We start from the raw sequence: 17760 nt of genomic DNA, 5'->3' as shown, positions 1-17760 counted from the left end.
TAGTGGTTTTTATTAACCATTCATTTGAATCGCAGGAGGGAACGGGACAAGAACGGCTCCATCCATGGTGAAAGATTAGGAGTGCTCCAATTGGTGCTCCCAGAGCTTGGCTTTATCAGGATCAGTACTAATGTTTCTCTCTCGTAAACCGGCCGATCTCTCCGTGTTTCTTCAGTCCCCTTTGCTTCTGCCCTTCCGGACGACTTGAATTTTCTTGACATTCGTGGATACTAATATTTTGTCCCAAAATTGAACAATCAACAAAATCCAATGATCACTGAGACGGAACAAACTAAGTCAAAATATTTCATTAATATCATCAATATCTACATTTATTTATATTAACTAGATATTTCAAGATTTCTCATTTAAAATATTTAAAGACCATTTATTTGTAGAGTTTTTTATAACAGGAGGAGCCTTCAGGACAGGATCTGAAAAAGAAAATGTCATTACCAGTATTATCATCATGAGCACGCTGTACAGTCATTTTTGTGATTTGAGTATCTCATCTATATCGTACCTTTTTCCAATTCTGACCGGATAAGACTTCTACCTTGCTGCACAGCCTGTGCTATAGTATTGGCAGTCGCTTCAGGTCCAAGAGACTGTAAGGAGAAAATCTAGGGTTATTCAAGCAGCAAAGTAAACGATTAGAAAGTATACTTTCCAAAAATGCATGGCCCTTAAACATAGAAGGAGGGTCATCTGTTATCATTCCTTATGTAAACAATGGTGCGAATATAAGAAAGGTATTAAAATGAACATTTCTTACCACTTCTTCCTGGTCATTAGTTTGCCAAATAACTGGGATTTCTTTTTCTGTTCGGGCCACAGACATTTGAAGCGTATTTTGTAGATGTGAAGCCTGTTTCTCATAACTGTACAATACTAGCATTTTTAACAATGGTGATATTTCATCTGAAATGAGATGGAATATGTTTCGTTAAAAAACTATGGCTACAATTATCATGTATTACAGCTGTTTTCTTACCTTTCAAAGTATCAATTCTTGTGATGATTTTAGCCAGTGCATCAACCAATGCTAAATCTTCATAAGCACTTCCTTCTTTCAGGCTCCATTTTTTCTTCTCAGATTTCTTTTTGTTCCTCGACGATTTCCTGTTTGGAAAATACAGAGAAATAAAGTAAAAGCACTCCATCCAGAGAACCTATTGTTTGGTTCAACATCCGTTCAACATCCCTTACTAAAGCTTAAGAAATTAAAACTATTCAAAATACCCCGTGGTTCTCGTCATAACAGATGATTTTTGACTGCGCGAGCTAACGACCGAATCACCAGTTGCGCTGCTAGTATCAGAAAATAAATCTGCGTCAGCATGGTTGAAATGGCCTTCACCTTCTGAAACGATATTTGGCAGAATATAAAATTCTTAGAGCTCGAGATTTCAGGCATATAATAAACGCTGAAGTTGTCCATCGTTCGTTCACCTAAAAGTTCTAATCGATCTTTTTCTTTCTCTTCTCTGATTCTGTTCAACCGTAGCGAATATCGTTCGAAATCCGCGATTAAACAATCGAGCAATTGAACATATGAATTGTAGTTATCCTCTAATGCCGGCTTGAAGTTCGTTTCCAGAAAATCCAACCGCCGATGTTTGTACATCTGAAAAATTCAGATATTTCCGTTATATATATCGTCATACATTGAAGACACTAATGTGAAATCCAGGAAATTTGGTTTGAATGAACTCACTAATCTTAATGCTTCCTCCCAAACTTGGCCTTCAATAAGTGTTACTATACCCTCTTCATAATCATCCGCATATTGCTCATACAGGAAACCGGCATCTGCATGATATCCTTTAAGCTTCAATTCACCTAAATAAGATACGATTTTTCAGACATAAAACAATATGAAAACCGGAAAATCGATGATTTCAAAGTAGGTTATTAACTGTATGACGAATTGAGAGTAATCTGAACTGACCTGCTAAACGATGAGCCAAATCTTTCATCTGATCTCCATTGTAATTCAGCTGTACAGCCATGCAAAAACATTGTCTCCAATTCAGACATCCTTCGAAAGCGGTTAACGCTTGTTGCCAATGCTGCCCTTTGCAGTAGATGATACCAGCTTCTTCATACTGTTTTTTATCGCTCAGATACTGGCCATAGATTGAAGACAATTCCTGCGAAATACAAAGATGTGTTTTCACAGAAAATCCACAGATAGAATCGCAAAATGAAGCCTAAACAGTTAGTAGAAATAATCTCAAGAATTCCGAAATATTTACCTGGTATTCTTGAGAAGAATTCGGATACAGCTGTAAAGCTTGTGAATAAAGTCTATGCTCCTTGACCAACGATAGACATTCAGGGAAACGATCCGGACCTATGAAATTAAAAAAACATAAACATTATACATGTTATCAAAAATACATAAAGAGATTTTTAATGTTATAGATAGTGTCAAAATATTGAACACTGAAATGTCTGTAAACTAACCACATTTTGATATGTGTTCCAGAGCCTTTTTATATCTCTTTAAGAACTTGTCGATAGAGTAGTGTTGGTAATTTTCCTCTAAAAGTCGCAGTTGATTCAAGAAAGGTAAATATTCCTTCGGATCCTAAGAAATGACAGGAATAAATCGTTAAGTTAAGCCTGCGCACTAAGATATTGGTACATCGTATATCACTGAGACAATAGGAACTTACCTTTTGAGACTTTTCCGCAACCATAATGACTAGATCAAAATCATACATTCCCAGTGCAACGTCATACAGCTCATTTACATCGACCAGAAACAGTAAGTATTTCAGCGCTTCTTCAGGTGACACATGCACCGGTGTTTGGTTCGATTGAGTTGAAACAGCATCTGAAAGAGGAAGGGAATTTCTAGTTTAAAGTAATGATGGAAAAGGGCCACCAAATATCATAGTAACGTAAATATGGTGACTGTTGTTCTGTGTCGTTACAAGATATATCTTCCATCTTGTAGATATTCCGAGATACACACCTCTCAACTGTTTTATTCGAAGCAGAGCCGTTTCCAAATCAGGAGTTTTCTTGCGAACATACGCAGTTAATATTGACAGGAAATATCTGCAATAAATTTCAAGCATGGTCATAAGTACAAGTGAAACACGAAAAAAAAGACCGTACTAGTAGTCTTAGAATAAATCTGGGCAGCCTTTGCCAGTGAACGTACTTGTCGCTATCGAATTGTTCCAAAGCATGTCTGACAGCGTCGCATATTACATCCACTTTGTTGACATTAGTTTTACTGTTTGAATCTTTGTTATAAGCAGCGGTATACATGGTTTGTGTCACATCATCATCGCTAAAACAGATAGAAATGAACCTTAAGATATAATATCACTAGAGCAATCTCACATTTTCGACCATCAATTTGCGTGTGAATCCCAAAATATTTACTACTGGGGTATCGCTATTACAAATTAACTTACATGAGATCGGTGAGAAACAAGTTTATATGATTCACAGCCTGAATTTGTTTGACGAAGTTGTCGACGCATTCGAGGAACTGTGACGGATTGTGGTCGTACAAGAGATTCATATTGATTCGATGTTTCTTCATACAGATGAAAGCTTTGTCATATCTTTGCCTGAAATAACAGAGCGCACTTTCAACATTGTTCATCGGTTATCAGTGAATTGTCTGCGCTTCAATACTATTTCATACTCACTGGTCAATAAGCTTTCTAACTGATGACAACACGAGAGCTCGCGGGTGAATAGTTTCTAGATTTCCCCGTGGCATTTGGAGTACAAGTTTAGTGTCATCGGGCACCACTGTTACGATACGAGAGCCGCGCTCAACACGACGTATACTCTCATCAAATGGATGAGCTTTCCCATCAGACAGCGACGGTAGAGCTGAAAATTAACAATTGAAGACTGTAGAGCCTTTAGCTTAAAGCAAAAATTTAGCTGTCCTTATGAATTTTTGCGAAAAGATATAAGGGTGGACCTTCGTCGATTTGATGGAACCTTCCTCGCATATAGGTGGATAGGTAGCAATATTTAGATAGATGTTGATTATCAATATCTTCATACAGGTACAGGAACTCTACTGGAGCGCAGTCGACTTGTTCGGCAAATTTCAATGGATTTTTTTTGTGACTGAGAAAATTCAAATCTTACCGGAAACTTTAGTTTTTCGACAAATACATCGACACGTATGAGCATGAGTCGTCAACAGTAAGAATTCTTCATGCAAAGCAAACGATGTACAATTCGAGGCGACTTCTACATTATTCACATAAAGTCGATACCGCTCTGTTAAACCAAGCACAACTTCCTACAAATAAATCATTTTGTTTTACATTTCAGACTGATTACCGGTATAAGAATTCTTGTAAACTAAATCATGTATCAATGGCAAAAGCAGCTTCATACCTCTCCACCAATGTCACAAGCTTGTATTTGAGTGCATGGCTGTGGAAAAGCGAGCTCCATTCCGTCAGATGTTTGCCATGGAACTAACGATTGATTATCTGAAACGATGACATAGGTGGCATTCAACGACTTTAAAAGTTTCAGATAATACTTTGTTACGACTAACTTGAAAGCCGAGTAATGAAACCTTTCCAGCATACCTTCAAGGTATTGAAATACAAGTCCATCATGAACTTCCACAGCTACATGTCCGGACTCACTGCTAACAGAAATGGCTATAATACTTCCATCCACAGATTCTGATGAACTGAAAAATTGCGTTTAGTAATGTTACGTAAACTCAACATTTAAATCATTACAAAATGCTTACTGAAAGATTAGTACAAACCTGATTATCCACGAGTTTGTCTGAATATCGAAACTAGCAGTTTGTAATACAGAATCCTGGTTATAATCACTCTGTTGAACAAACAGCAGTTTCCCCGATTTGAGCCATGTGAAGTGTGTATACATTAAAGGATATACAAGCTTAGTATTGACCCTGAAATATACAATCAGTCAGAGAATATGATCATTCTATGAATATCAGTGAATAGCCAGTTGCATCTTAATCTATATACAGTTACCTCACAAGTTACAAGGCCAATGTTTTGGTCAAGTTATGACTGTGAAACATACTTCAAGCTACATCAAAATTTTTACAAAGCGTCATCTCATTATAAACGAACCTGTCAATTTTGTATAAATTACACTTTGATATTTTCTCTTCAGTTGGCTTTCCACTTCCATCATCTGAAGAAAATACCAGAAATTAGATTATTATAAAGATAACCCATAAACTTTCCTTTATCATAAACGCTCACCAGCTGGAAACTTACTCCATTCGTATGTAGCTATTTGATTATCCGATAAGATAGCTGCAATCGATCCATTTGAACAAAATAGTGACTGGCTCACTTGAGATGTGGTCTGCAATGTTGTCGCGCTTATCGGCGGGGGTACCACCATAGTTCTAAACGGGGTTACCAATAACCCTTCTTTACATAGAAACAATATAGAACATCATTAGAAGTATAAGGGATCAGCTTAAAAAATGTCTGACCATTGCAAATGAATTGATTGGATGGTACAGCACTATTATCTGTACTTCTAGATGATTAATAATGCTTTGATTGAAAAAACTCCACCCGTTTTTCGGAAACAAACCTTTATCAATAACAGCTACAGTTGCATCATCTGAATCAGTAAACCAACACCATGTATACTGTAAATAACGGCCGTTTTGACACACGATATGTAATCTATACGGTGATTCAGGGTCCCATTCGATGACAGCCACGCGATCAGCGCTAGACGCTTGAAATTCTAATTGCTGTTTCAGATACCAGTGATAATTTCCTGTAGTCCACAGCTGAACTGAAGAGGACAAAGAAAACCAAATACATGTATTTCCGAACAGCTCATAATAGATATCTTTAGGATGGCCACTTTCCGCCAATTTACAAATTCCCAGGGTTTTCTCTGATTTTTCCATGTTGTAACAGAAAATTCCTTCAGTAAATCCGATGAGTTTCTTGGTTTAAAGAGCGATAAAGAAATGTGTGGTCAATAGCATATGCAAATTCCCAGAGTTTTCCAGGCTTTTTCTAGGTTTTTCGGATCAGTGGCCACCCTGATATTGTAGCAGTCTATTTAAGGAAGAGCTTCTGTGTATGGGCTGCAACTTACCAAATGATTTTGGTACAAATGCCTCAGAATTCTCCGGTTTCAGCTCCTCACACCAGACACACAGAACAGTCGAGTCTGTATTCCATAGAAGTTCATTTACTTGAACTTCCATTCGTTTGAATGGAAGTGTAAATTCACCGTGTCTCAAACCATTTCTTTCGAAGAAAACAACGTCATGTTTATTCGGTTTTCTCTGCGTGCTGGTGATCAAATTTCCGCTGGGTCTAAAACATAGCCATCAAGAAAATATGAATAATTTTCTTATCCAATATACAGTAACTTAGACAATTAGTCTAGTACCTAGCCGTTATTCGCAAACAACGACTGGTATTCAGACTATTTAGACAATATGTTGTTTAAGATCTTTACCTCCATGCTAAAGCATGTTCAATGCCATCGACATTTTCACTGGTCGAAAGATGAACGCAATCGCGACTCCAAACTCTCAATTTTCTGCTGCCCGTCTCTGGACAGACGCAACTAACAACAAACAACTCTCCATCACCACGCCAACTAATACGAGGACATTTATCATCCCACGGCAGCGCAGGTTTCACTTCCTGTAGGAACGAAGTAGAGTATCGCGAAAGGGAAATTGAGAGAAATTAGAGAATTTCACAGGGAAAGCAAATAAAGTATTCTTACTTTACCTGTTTTTTCACTTGCGCAGCTGCTTTTCCTTCGGAACCATGAAATTGAGTTTCTTTCTTTCCCCAACCGACCGTTATAAACTTAGCTTAAAAGTAACGTTAAATCATTGATGTATCTTCTGAACCAGAATAATTGAAATATAATTCTTTTGTTCAGCATACTCCGCTCAAGATCGGACCATAAAAATGTGTCTGACTTGAGTAATGATTATATCAGACTAATGTACAAATTGTGATATGCAATTCAAGAAAATAAAATTAAAATAAATGATGAACCCTGTGTAATTTTCTTTCTTACCTTCCCCGAAATCACTCGGATGCATGTTTACTTCTGTCACCGGTTCAAAATCTTTAGTCATCATGATAATAGTAGCTTGTCCTGAAATGGAGATAACTACATTGAAGTTTCTAAAAGACTTCCCCTTGATAAGCCCAGGAAATTCTCCAATGTTTTTTACCTGTTATAAGAAGCAGTAACTCATGGTCAGGACTCCATGACATGCACTGTAGTCCACTATCAACACTTCCAACACATTCCAACTGTCAAAATAGAAAAATATACTTTCTACAATCATAGATTATTTCTAAGGAAAAAAGGTTTATGGTAAGAACTTAAGGTCATGATATCAACTTATAACACACCTCTTCAGTTTCAATACTCCACAGTATCAGGTCACCTGAACTGGTAGCAACACAGACTGAAAATTGATCTGGGACGTACTGAAAACCGACAATCTTGATACTATCATTCAAATAACCAGCAGCAACTAGTGATCCATCAGTTGACTTCACCATCTGCAAACATAATGAATACCGGTATTATATCAAAACAATTTCGCACAATTGATTCAAAAAGTCAGTAGATAAACGCCACGAATTAAGATCTCAAAAGTGTACTATATCTGCATTATAGGTGAAAAAACATGGTAACTGATTGTTACCAAATAGACTGGCTCTTACCTAGCAAAAACAAATGGAAACAAGACAACTATGCTTATATTAAAATGCCTTCTTCAATAGTTATTAACCTGATGTGATATGATAGTCATCGCTGACATCATCTAATGCCTGTCCACACCTTTCTCAAGTAAGCAGGTATAAGCGGCCAAACTTTCTAGGTTATTTCATGAATTCTATGAAATTCTGAAATGTATTCATGTCAAGTAGAAGGCAGAAAGTTACTGCAATTACTGAAAGTTACCTGTTTAGTGCGATAGTCAAAGCCAAAAATGTCGCTCCTAGTGCTGACAAATACGCGACCAGTATCGAAGTCAATACTGATATGTGAGGCATCATCCAATAGACCGCACCAATCATCATAGCAATAACTATGCACCAACTTCAAATTTCTCATACTATTAGCTCTGAAAATAAAAAAATACACAATTTGGCCATCAATGAAGAAAAAATATTTTGGACGAATAAAAAAGTTATTGATTGAATTGAATTGGAAAGTAGAACGTTTTAAGATTAAAACAATAAGAATAAAAGGCATATTAGACTCATTTAAACACGATTCATGCACAGAATACGGTGTCTGCTTACTTAGGCTATAATTTGGATGAATTTAAATTGATTTTCAACCAAAATTTACTTCTAGAAAGCAAGAAAATGCAATGATTACGACGATTCCATCGAATCCATGGGCGCAGCCATCTTTATTGTAGGTGGCAGCAGGTTACGCTGCACCGTGTTCCGCATTCTACAGAACACGCACCGGGCTGGAACGTATCATTCATACAGAAATTAATAATTCGGTAGGTTTTCCTTATTTGTTTTCAATTCGGTGGTGAACTAAACAATTAACCAGATTTGTTTATCGAATTTAGAAACCGGTGATTGTACCAAATCGAATCATTTTTTAGTCTAGGGCGATTTTATCGCATTCATGCAAGGCAACTTCCCGAGCATGCCGAGACGAATCAATTCAATTAGTAATTGATTGCTCTTATTAAACTAACTTAAATTTTCAATTTTAGATTACAGAAAATGTCGTCGTTCGATATGCCAGACAGCACGCACTCAATCGGCAGCGAAGAAGAGTTGCAACAGTTCATACAGTTAGAACAGCAGAAAGCCTTGTTTCAAACGCAAATCCATCGCCTAGCTGACGTTTGTTGGGATAAATGCATCGATAAGCCGAGCAACAAATTAGACAGCCGAACCGAGACATGTTTAACAAACTGTGTCGAACGATTTATCGATACATCGATGTCTATCACGAATAGGTTCCAACAAATGATTTCGCAACGCTCCGGAATGCAATAAATAGTATTAATCATAGTTATTATTATTAACGACTTTATTAGATAAAAGTGATTTGACTGGGTGTAGATACAAAGCTTTATATGAGGAGTAGAAATACATAATTTTTTTAAAACAATTTCAAACTTCTTATATCATTTTTTTCATTTCATTCATATTGTGCAAGGTTTTAAATTGGCACATCTTTCCCTTGAACTACCACTGGGACCAGGTCTTTGAAACTGATGCCCTTGGTAAAACATTTCTTGATATTCATTTTGTGTTGACCAGAAAATCCAGTAAACCAACTGTCATTAATGAAAAAAAAACGTTTTGTCAAAAAGAATCTAACTCGTTGCCTTTTATTTTGTAAGAGTATACATTATCATTTATGTACAACTATAAGTAGCTAGCATATACCCCGTATAAATATTTGAGAACCTTAAACCTTATAACTTTCACCTTTAGATTTGACTGCTCATAATCTTATTAACAAAATATTTGTGAAAGAACTAAAATAGTTTTATTAAAATGAATATCCCTTTTTTTAAAATGGAATGTATGAGACTCTTGAAAAAAGTTCAGCAGCAGTAATGTGATTAAACTCTCATTGAATGTCGATGAAAGAGATTCAACCAAGGCCGACATCTAGTGCCATCATGACTACAAATCCGACGATTGCTCCGCACGAGGCGTATTTTCCATTTCCACTAAAAATTGAAGAAGACATTTAGATGATGTTGCCAAGTAGCTTCTACAAGTGAGTTAAGATAGGTCTGTAACTGGTTATTAAAGATTTGATTAAACATACCCCATTTGTGCTTCAGGAATGATATCATCTACAACCACATAGATCATTGCTCCAGCAGCAAACGCTAAAGCATATGGAAGTAAAGGTTCCGCATAAACAACTGCTATTGCGCCAAAAAAACCAGCTATAGGTTCCACCATGCCGCTTAACTGTCCATACCTACAAACGCAGAATGATAAATTGGTGCACACTACAACTTGGTTAGTGCCATTTCACTGTAAATCGCTTTACTCACCAGAAACTTTTTAAAGTAGACATCCCAGCTCCTCTCAATGGAAGGCTCACTGCTAACCCTTCGGGAAAGTTCTGTATACCAATTCCTACTGCTAAATTTCTGTAAATACATATCCATAGAAAAAACATACGCACATTTCTGTAATCAAAATGCTCGTTTTCAAAGATTTCTTTTCAAGTACCTTGCACTTTCAAATGTAGCTGACTTAGATTTTCCGATAGCACCAAATCCTACCCCTACAGCTAATCCCTCTGAAAAATTGGAAACAAAATTGATAACTAAGTGTCAAAGCCCAGTTCCACAGTTGTGCATTTGATTCTGCAAACCTGTGGAAAACCGGGTCCAGCTATTTTAATCAAGTCAGGGTCTTAAATCAACGTACCTGGAATATTATGAATAGTTATTGCGATAATAAGTAACAATATACGCTTCCAATTCGCTGTATTTTTAGCTGCTTCTTCGTCCCCTAAAGACGAATTATTATCCAACGGATGATATTGATTTCCAGCAGCCGCTCGACGTTTCGTTACCATATCTAAACTATCTACTGAATTTCCTGAATAAAATCAAAATATGTGAACATCTTGTTATTTTCTTTGCGAGGCTGACAGAGTGGACGTGAATTATAACTCACCCGTTGTTGGTATAATATCTACTTTACTAAAATTAAAATCATCTGTGAATTCATCTCGCTTTTCTTTTGGCTCGGAGCCAAGGGCGAGAGCTATATTAGGCGAAGTAATACCCTTAAATAAGAAAAAAATTCATTATGTTAATCATGTTGTAATCAATACGTGTGGTCTTTCGTAAAAATTTCGTTTGAGAAAAAAACAACTGTAAGACATTCTTACCCAATTGGATATCAATACATCAGCGTAGTACACAAATGCAGCACCGATAGAAAATCCAACAGATACAGGAATAAATGCCAGTTGACCGTCTTTACCATACATGCCAGAATTTTCGGCCATCTCAATGGCTGGAGCTAGCAGCGACCAGTACGATGCAGCTGTCATCACCTGGAGAAAAGGGAGGCAGCGTAACTTGTAAAATAAGTCGTCAAATCCTATAATATTTGATCCTTCCATAAGTTTTGTATGAAAAGTGAGTTGTTAAATATATTTACCCCAGCCGCAAAGCCTAGACTACCATCGAGCACTTTTCTCTGAAATGAGGCATGATGACATTGGAATACAGAATAGATTGAATTTGATTGCTCGAATGGCTTTTTTTACTTCTCATCGGGAGATTAATTTTTCGAACGATTTCAACAAATATAACGCACCTGTCCTTTGCTAAACACGAATACCAGTGCCGAGCCAGCTGCGGTCAGACCCCACGTGAAGAACGTGCCTAAAATGGCTTGAAAAACAGGATTTATTCCAGCCAACATTTCATAAACAATAAAGCTTTTGTATTTTTATTGAATTTGATCGACAGCAGCGCCGTCTGAATTTATTAGAATTGATACAGCGACTTCCAAACAATTTTATGCCGCGCAAAGTTTTGACTTTTATTTCACTTCCTCATTTGCAAACATTTCGAATCCAATCTCAAAATTACGAATTCAGCATCATCAAGTCGCTGAACTGGTCGTTTGGATTGGATCTTTGGAATTTAAGTACTCAATGTAAGTTAAGTTTTTTTTCAATGTACTGTTTCAGAGTGTATGACATGACATGATCTATTGATCAGACAGACAGATGCCGATTGAATGGAAAAGGTAAACATGATGGTTCTGGTTGGTTGGTAAACTGGCGCCGCTACCATGGCTACTACTACGTCTTTTACGACGCTGAATACCCAAACTCATTTCTTTCTCAATCCAATTATATTTTATTTTTGTACAGATGGAGTCTATAGATTTAGATATGGATGATCTGTTCGATAACAACGCCAGGGATATCGACAATGATGAAAATATACAGCAGGAAGCTACCGACAATGTCGACGGTGCTCAACAAGATGATGAGGATGAAGGTAGGTACCGGTATTGGCCTAGCATTGATTTAGTAAAAATAATATACATGTCTTGAGTTTGTGTTGAGTTAAAACTATTTTCTAGAATAGGGGCAGGCTCTAGGGTTTGGTGTATTATGGGTTTCAGGGAATAAACTGGTACCACAAAGTGTACTGTCACTTAAGCAAGTCTCCTGTTGCGATTGGGTATAGGACTGATGTCTTCAATAGTTAGTATCCATAATTATCTTGTTCAAAAATTTTGTTGTTGTTTTGTAGATGGTGAATTGGGATCACAGGTGATGAAACAGTTGAGGGACATGTCAAAAGGTGCTGCTAAAAAAGTCATACGGAAACCTATGCCAAAACTTGATGCTGATCGGTGAGTGTTTAAATCAAAAGTCTATAAATTCAAAATGTTTAGAAAATACAGCAAACTCCAATCTTTTATTGATTCATACAGTTTAGAAATCCTAAATGAAAATCTGAGGAAAGTGATCAAGATTTAGGAGGGTTTGACAATGAAATGTACGATTCATTTTCAGTCTGACGGGTGAAAGAGGGATTCCAGTGATATCGTCTATCTTTGAAAACGTGAAATTCAAAGGAAAAGGATATGAGGTAGGTTTTGCTACCCTCATGAACTAAAATATATCATACCGATTTCTTTGTTTGAGAGAATCCATGCTGTAATTCTTTTTAGAGAGACGATTTGAATTTAGTCATGCGTAAAATGGAGCACTGGGCGCATCGTTTGTTTCCAAAGATGCCATTCGACGAGGTCATAGAGCGCGCTGAACGTCTTGGAGCCAAAAAACAAGTTCAGGTGTGTATGACACAAAATTAGGACCATTCGGGTGACCTTTCCTCCCAAGGGTTTATAGTAAGTCTACAAAGTGCTAAATTTTTAGAAAAAATTTAGAAAAGCCCTAAAAAAGTGCCATCTTTTCTCCAATATTTCAGAAAGTGCTAACAAACTGTTTTTGACTTTGATTTTTTCTTTAAATTATCTGTTATGCCAATATCAATGCCTGTAGGCCTATGAAGATTTTGTTCAATATTTTGAACAAAATGTCACAATCTGACAGTGAGACAGTCACAATGACAAAAGTGCTTAAAAAGTGCCTACATCTACAATCAAAAAGTGCTTACCCTGCGGCGGATACAGGGGGGGGTGCACGAGGTGGCTAGCCACCCCCCCCAAACAAATTTTTAAACACCTATATTTTCTTGATTCATGCGTGAGAATGGCCCAGAACGAGTGTTATCTTATTTTTCTGGCCGCCCAAATGTTTTTTTCATTTGCCACCAAGAAGAGTTTTAGAATGCTTCTGAGAGTCTCTGAACACTTCATTTTTCAAAAAAAATTTATGAGCGGGGGGCCCATCCCCCGCTCGTACATTACAAAACCTACAACAGCCACCCCCCTTTATAAAATCCTGTATCCGTCCCTGTTACTTTTGGCTCAGCGTTACTACGATGAACCCTGCCATTTGTATTATGACCTTAGGAAAAATGGTAAATATTGAACCACTCAACCGTTTATGAACAACACTTAGTGGAACCCAATCATTATGAAATATTTGGCTGAATTATCAATCTTTCACTTACTATTCCCATCAATCAGTGTTCAAAACCAGATGAAGGGATAGAATAAAGTTTCTGATGAAAATACATGTATTCATGAAAAAGAATGTTTTGATTTTATTTAGACGGTTGTGAAAAAGATCCGATTAGATATGCCACTGTTGGATAATGATTTCGTCGATAATGGAAATAATGAAGGCGGGGATAATGAAGAGAATGAGAATGAGGAGCCAGTCGATCCATTTGACGAGATCCTGCCACAAGAGGGCGATGCTGTAGCAGCACCACAAACTAATCGCGCGGTTAGTGACGATGATGATGACGAATTCGAAAATTTCTTAACAAATATGGATGGTAGTGCTGTTAATGGAGCCGAACCCGAAAGACGGAATAAAGTCGCTGGTGCGTCGGAAGATCAAAGCAATTCAAGAGTCGTAGAAGTAGATGACGGAATTAATTCCAACGATGACAATGTAGATGAACCTGTAGTATCGTCTAGGAAGAATCGAGTAAAAAATGTTATCCTCGATGAATCATCGGATTCGGAGAAAGAATCAGTAGATTCCAATAAACTGGTATTGCGAGCAGTGTCTAGTCAGGATGGTGTGGTAGAGCAGGCTGCAGAATCGATGGAAACGGAGATGGAAGCGACTGGTACTGTAAATACGAGTTTACATCTGCACGTTTCAGCGTCCAGCGATGAAGAAGAGCGTATTGCTGAAACAAATAATTTAGAAACGTTGGATCCATCAAAGCCAGCAGAAAAAGAGAGTGTTGAAACTGAAGCCAATTTGAATCTTCATTTAACCGAATCGGAAAGCGCTGAAACTGAAACCAAATTGGATCTTCATTTGACTGAATCGGAAAGCATTGAAACGGAAGCCAATTTGAATCTTCATTTGACTGAATCGGAAAGTGTTGAAACTGAAACTGATTCGAATCTTCATTTGACTGAATCGAAAAGTTCAAATTTATGCCTTACTGAGACTCAGTCTATAGACAATAGTTCTGCGAGTGTGGAATCGCTTTCTCAAAGTTTACTTAAACCTGGTATTGATTATGAAATCGACGATAAAGGCAATAAATCTGATATTGTAACTGATATTCCTAATGTGCAAAATTCAAATGTTGAACTTACCGATTCTGAACGTGTTTGTGGAATATATGACAGTGCTAACTCGGACACCGATTTGAACTTGAAATTAATGTCTAGGGAAGAAACACCGCTTGTAACTGGATCGCAGGACGGCATTTCATCAGTGAATGCTGCAGCTGAGAAACAGATGCCTACCGAAGACGAAATTCAGCAACTTACTCAGGTGGGAATAATGAAATTCGTTGATAAATTATTAAATAATAACTAATATTACTACGTGTGATATATGTACGTGTATTACTGTTTGTTGTTTTAGAGCTTGACTGCTGAAGATTTTGATGATGATTTTTAACATCTTTTCTCACGGACGGAAGACTATACTGGATCTGCTGTATGAGATGTGTCATTCCTTGATGTAATTGCGTATGTCCGTACCGTTTGTATATTTGTTACAAATTTTGAGTTTAAGAAATATGAATACGTATGTCTAATATTTTGGAATTCCATCGAATTTACGTTTTCAAATTTTACAAATGGATTGCACGAGTTCTGTTCTAAAGTTCTAAAGAGCAGCTTGAACGGGTGAGTGGTCACAGTCTACTCTGAAACATGTATGTTTAATCTACGTACTGGCATATTGTGCTGCTGTGGAAGGATTTTCTTGGAAGGGTGGTGATACATCCTCAGACCTCTAGTCAAAAAGAGCAAGAGTTTAGATCTATTTACATACATTTATTATTCTTTTAGGCATAAACAATTATAATCATAGACAAATTTTACTGAAAAAAAAACCCAGGATAAGTGGTATGAAATATCTAGACCTCTTCAATGCCACCGAGAAGATATTCCTGCGATTCGCTTCTCGCCAGTCTTTGGTCGCTTTTCTTTTTTTTCTTATTTTCCTTTTCCAATTTCTTGAGACGTTCGCGTTCTTGTATACGCGGTAATATCGGCTTTGTGTCTTTCGACCAGTCTTCGATGTCTTTCGGACACATTCGGTAACCGCAACAAATAGATATGATCAGGAATATGATGATACAAATGAGGGTTACGAAGACGACCAAAAAGGTCAACATCATTATGTCACTCGTAAACATTTTCTGCCGACTATTGCTTCTTCCTGAAAATGAAGCATGCGAATTTGAAATCATATTTAATTCTTATCAAGTTCTATCGACATAAGTTCAAACGCGTTTTCTAAGTGCACAAAGTATCAGAGCCATCGGAAGGAATTTTTCAGTGGCGAGGCTTATTTCTGAAGGGGGTCTGCTGCGGGCCCTCCCCTAGAAAAATTTTGAAAATTCAATCGCCGGAGATGCGTTTTGGGGCCATTTCACGGTCTCATTCGCAGAAGCATGAGAAGTCGTGAGCCAACCACCTAGTACAGAGAACGACGAGCTGCTACGCGGTACAGGGTGCTTTTGAAAAAAAGTTTGTTAAGCAAAAAAGCCCCCTGTTCGACGGCCCTGAGTATAAACAGTTTTCTTTGTTATATAACCGGAATTCGAATGCCGTCTGGAGCTACAATGGAACCTCGTTACAACGAACTTCCCTGGACCAGAAAATATGCTCGTTGTAACCGATAATTCATTATATCCAATATGAAATTCTTTCTTGGGACGAAATTCTATATTTGTTATATCCGATTAATCCCTGAGTCCGAGTTCGTTATTTCGAGGTTCCACTGTAGATAGTTGCAGAAATACATGGAATTCGACTGAGCTGGGTCGAAGCCCATACCGCCATCGGGGGTAGCGAACGAACCCCTAAAACCTTCAAAGCGTCCTTCAAAAAGTCAGTTTAAAAAAGTTCGTGTAACGATTTTTCGAAATTTGGATACAATGGATTTGGAAAGTGATCCATTCTCAAATTATATATTCGGTTACTGAAATCTTTTATAAATGATTGTTGTTAAATTTAGGTGAACCTTGTTATGTTTACGTTATCGCAAAAATCATATTTAAGAACTGTCCTTTCTCAATAGCAAAGTGCTCATTTTCACGATGAAAAAAGTGCCCTTTTTGCAATAGACCTGTTCGTTACGGGCCTGGGGTCTGTACGTGCGTGTACTAAAATAACGCAAATGCCCAACGTACCTGTGTTAGGTGAAAAAATGTATATTTCAAAGTATCCAGACAGAGCCTGCTTCTACCAATATCCAACTCTGCCAGTGTTGCATGCTTATTATAAATACCGGGTTAATCCCGTATTCCAATTAACTAGAAACTAGCAGGAAGTTTTCTATTATGACGATAAAATCGTTTCATAAATGTATTTATTTTTTATTTGATAACAAAATATATTATTATATCAACAATGAACACAGATTTCACGATAGAATTAAATTATTTAACAGTTATGAAAGTACGACAAATGGAAATACAAATCATTGCAACACTGTTAATATCTTCAGTTTTTGTGACGCTGTGCCTTTCATCATTCAGTAGACTTTGCGCCATTTGCAGTGAGAGTTCCTAACACGGGTTCTTCCGAGTCTTTATGGGCGCTCAAACGATGAGTACATGGTCTAATGTATATTAGTTGCGTATATGTTTTGTCCACCTTTTTGGTTGAAAGTTACAACATTCACGATAATGAGCAATGAACTCCGAAACAGCTCGTCCGCCACGGGCGCGGGTAGTTAGTTACATAATCGTTGGTGGTAAGCTTTTATAAACGGATGGGCTTAATATGAAAATATCCGATCGTGAAACTAAACCACTGACAGGTAACTGGCGCGGGCACCGTACTGCAAATGCAAAGCACGTTTCGACGATCAAATGACACATGTTGATGATCAACTCATTTCTTCTCTTCATCCTTGCAACACGGACACTTCATACCGCAGAATATCGACTTGATTAGTAAAATAATCAGAATCACGATCAGTACAATCAATCCTAAGAAAACTAGAACCATAATAGTTCCTTTATCCATGGTACCGGTAGTGCTAACGGCTGTGCCATTAGTTTTGATTCCAGATTCCATTGTTAACCGAATTCCACTGTTTCCACCTAAACATTAATGTCTCTTCGCGTTTTTGAGATAATCCTTGGTTAATTTC

The 17760-nt window shown here is 37.3% G+C and overlaps 4 protein-coding genes and 1 long non-coding RNA gene across 7 annotated transcripts; 2 read left to right on the top strand and 3 right to left on the bottom strand.

The window, feature by feature from the left end:
• Positions 1-334: 334 nt before the first annotated feature.
• Positions 335-8411, bottom strand: LOC141905013 (elongator complex protein 1-like). 2 transcript variants are annotated; one of them, XM_074793706.1, is made up of 30 exons: positions 8310-8411; positions 7966-8128; positions 7407-7559; positions 7223-7304; positions 7063-7143; positions 6765-6850; positions 6484-6674; positions 6115-6338; positions 5593-5802; positions 5265-5423; positions 5115-5178; positions 4775-4927; positions 4587-4693; positions 4387-4484; positions 4132-4288; positions 3675-3864; positions 3435-3593; positions 3176-3307; positions 2984-3069; positions 2682-2842; positions 2470-2593; positions 2259-2356; positions 1952-2153; positions 1718-1842; positions 1453-1627; positions 1243-1363; positions 995-1122; positions 776-921; positions 524-608; positions 335-434 (listed from the first exon to the last, which is right to left on the bottom strand). In XM_074793706.1, the coding sequence occupies exons 2-30, from the start codon at positions 8116-8118 to the stop codon at positions 355-357; spliced, it is 3930 nt and encodes a 1309-aa protein (XP_074649807.1). In that variant the 5' UTR covers positions 8119-8128; positions 8310-8411; the 3' UTR covers positions 335-354. The 2 variants fall into 2 exon arrangements, with proteins under 2 accessions (XP_074649807.1, XP_074649809.1); XM_074793708.1 differs by having other exon boundaries at positions 8359-8410.
• A 34-nt stretch (positions 8412-8445) lies between these two features.
• Positions 8446-9147, top strand: LOC141905954 (mitochondrial import inner membrane translocase subunit Tim8 B-like). The gene is made up of 2 exons (XM_074795080.1): positions 8446-8521; positions 8744-9147. Exon 2 carries the CDS (start codon positions 8754-8756, stop codon positions 9030-9032), a length of 279 nt encoding a protein of 92 aa, XP_074651181.1. The 5' UTR covers positions 8446-8521; positions 8744-8753; the 3' UTR covers positions 9033-9147.
• Positions 9148-9195: 48 nt separating this feature from the next.
• LOC141905015 (zinc transporter ZIP11-like) lies at positions 9196-11469 on the bottom strand. Its single transcript, XM_074793711.1, has 9 exons — positions 11340-11469; positions 11181-11219; positions 10906-11073; positions 10689-10800; positions 10437-10610; positions 10236-10305; positions 10055-10153; positions 9820-9978; positions 9196-9718 (listed from the first exon to the last, which is right to left on the bottom strand). The coding sequence occupies exons 1-9, from the start codon at positions 11445-11447 to the stop codon at positions 9640-9642; spliced, it is 1008 nt and encodes a 335-aa protein (XP_074649812.1). The 5' UTR covers positions 11448-11469; the 3' UTR covers positions 9196-9639.
• Positions 11470-11556: 87 nt separating this feature from the next.
• Positions 11557-15165, top strand: LOC141905014 (uncharacterized). 2 transcript variants are annotated; one of them, XM_074793710.1, is made up of 7 exons: positions 11557-11684; positions 11905-12034; positions 12293-12395; positions 12559-12634; positions 12717-12839; positions 13726-14919; positions 15013-15165. In XM_074793710.1, the coding sequence occupies exons 2-7, from the start codon at positions 11905-11907 to the stop codon at positions 15046-15048; spliced, it is 1662 nt and encodes a 553-aa protein (XP_074649811.1). In that variant the 5' UTR covers positions 11557-11684; the 3' UTR covers positions 15049-15165. The 2 variants fall into 2 exon arrangements, with proteins under 2 accessions (XP_074649811.1, XP_074649810.1); XM_074793709.1 differs by lacking the exon at positions 11557-11684 and adding an exon at positions 11735-11777.
• A 248-nt stretch (positions 15166-15413) lies between these two features.
• On the bottom strand, positions 15414-16875 carry LOC141906144 (uncharacterized). The gene is made up of 2 exons (XR_012619310.1): positions 16793-16875; positions 15414-15816 (listed from the first exon to the last, which is right to left on the bottom strand). It is a non-coding gene; the product is annotated as an uncharacterized LOC141906144 (long non-coding RNA).
• Between the last annotated feature and the right edge of the window lie 885 nt (positions 16876-17760).

This window comes from Tubulanus polymorphus, chromosome 5 (genome assembly GCF_964204645.1).
Source record: "Tubulanus polymorphus chromosome 5, tnTubPoly1.2, whole genome shotgun sequence".
Lineage (NCBI taxonomy): Eukaryota > Metazoa > Nemertea > Palaeonemertea > Tubulaniformes > Tubulanidae > Tubulanus > Tubulanus polymorphus.
This window is presented reverse-complemented; position numbering and strand designations above follow the sequence as displayed.

Coding starts and splice junctions, on each gene's coding strand:
- LOC141905013 (XM_074793706.1), bottom strand. CDS start 8,118: ATGAGAAATTTGAAGTTGGTGCATAGTTATTGCTATGATGATTGGTGC. Junction 4,485..4,586: donor TGTATTTCAATACCTTGAAG/GTATGCTGGAAA, acceptor TCATCGTTTCAG/ATAATCAATCGTTAGTTCCA. Junction 2,357..2,469: donor GGAACACATATCAAAATGTG/GTTAGTTTACAG, acceptor TTAATTTCATAG/GTCCGGATCGTTTCCCTGAA.
- LOC141905954 (XM_074795080.1), top strand. CDS start 8,754: ATGTCGTCGTTCGATATGCCAGACAGCACGCACTCAATCGGCAGCGAA.
- LOC141905015 (XM_074793711.1), bottom strand. CDS start 11,447: ATGTTGGCTGGAATAAATCCTGTTTTTCAAGCCATTTTAGGCACGTTC. Junction 11,074..11,180: donor GTCTAGGCTTTGCGGCTGGG/GTAAATATATTT, acceptor CCTTTTCTCCAG/GTGATGACAGCTGCATCGTA. Junction 9,719..9,819: donor ATTCCTGAAGCACAAATGGG/GTATGTTTAATC, acceptor TTCAATTTTTAG/TGGAAATGGAAAATACGCCT.
- LOC141905014 (XM_074793709.1), top strand. Junction 12,635..12,716: donor TCAAAGGAAAAGGATATGAG/GTAGGTTTTGCT, acceptor AATTCTTTTTAG/AGAGACGATTTGAATTTAGT. Junction 14,920..15,012: donor AAATTCAGCAACTTACTCAG/GTGGGAATAATG, acceptor TTGTTGTTTTAG/AGCTTGACTGCTGAAGATTT.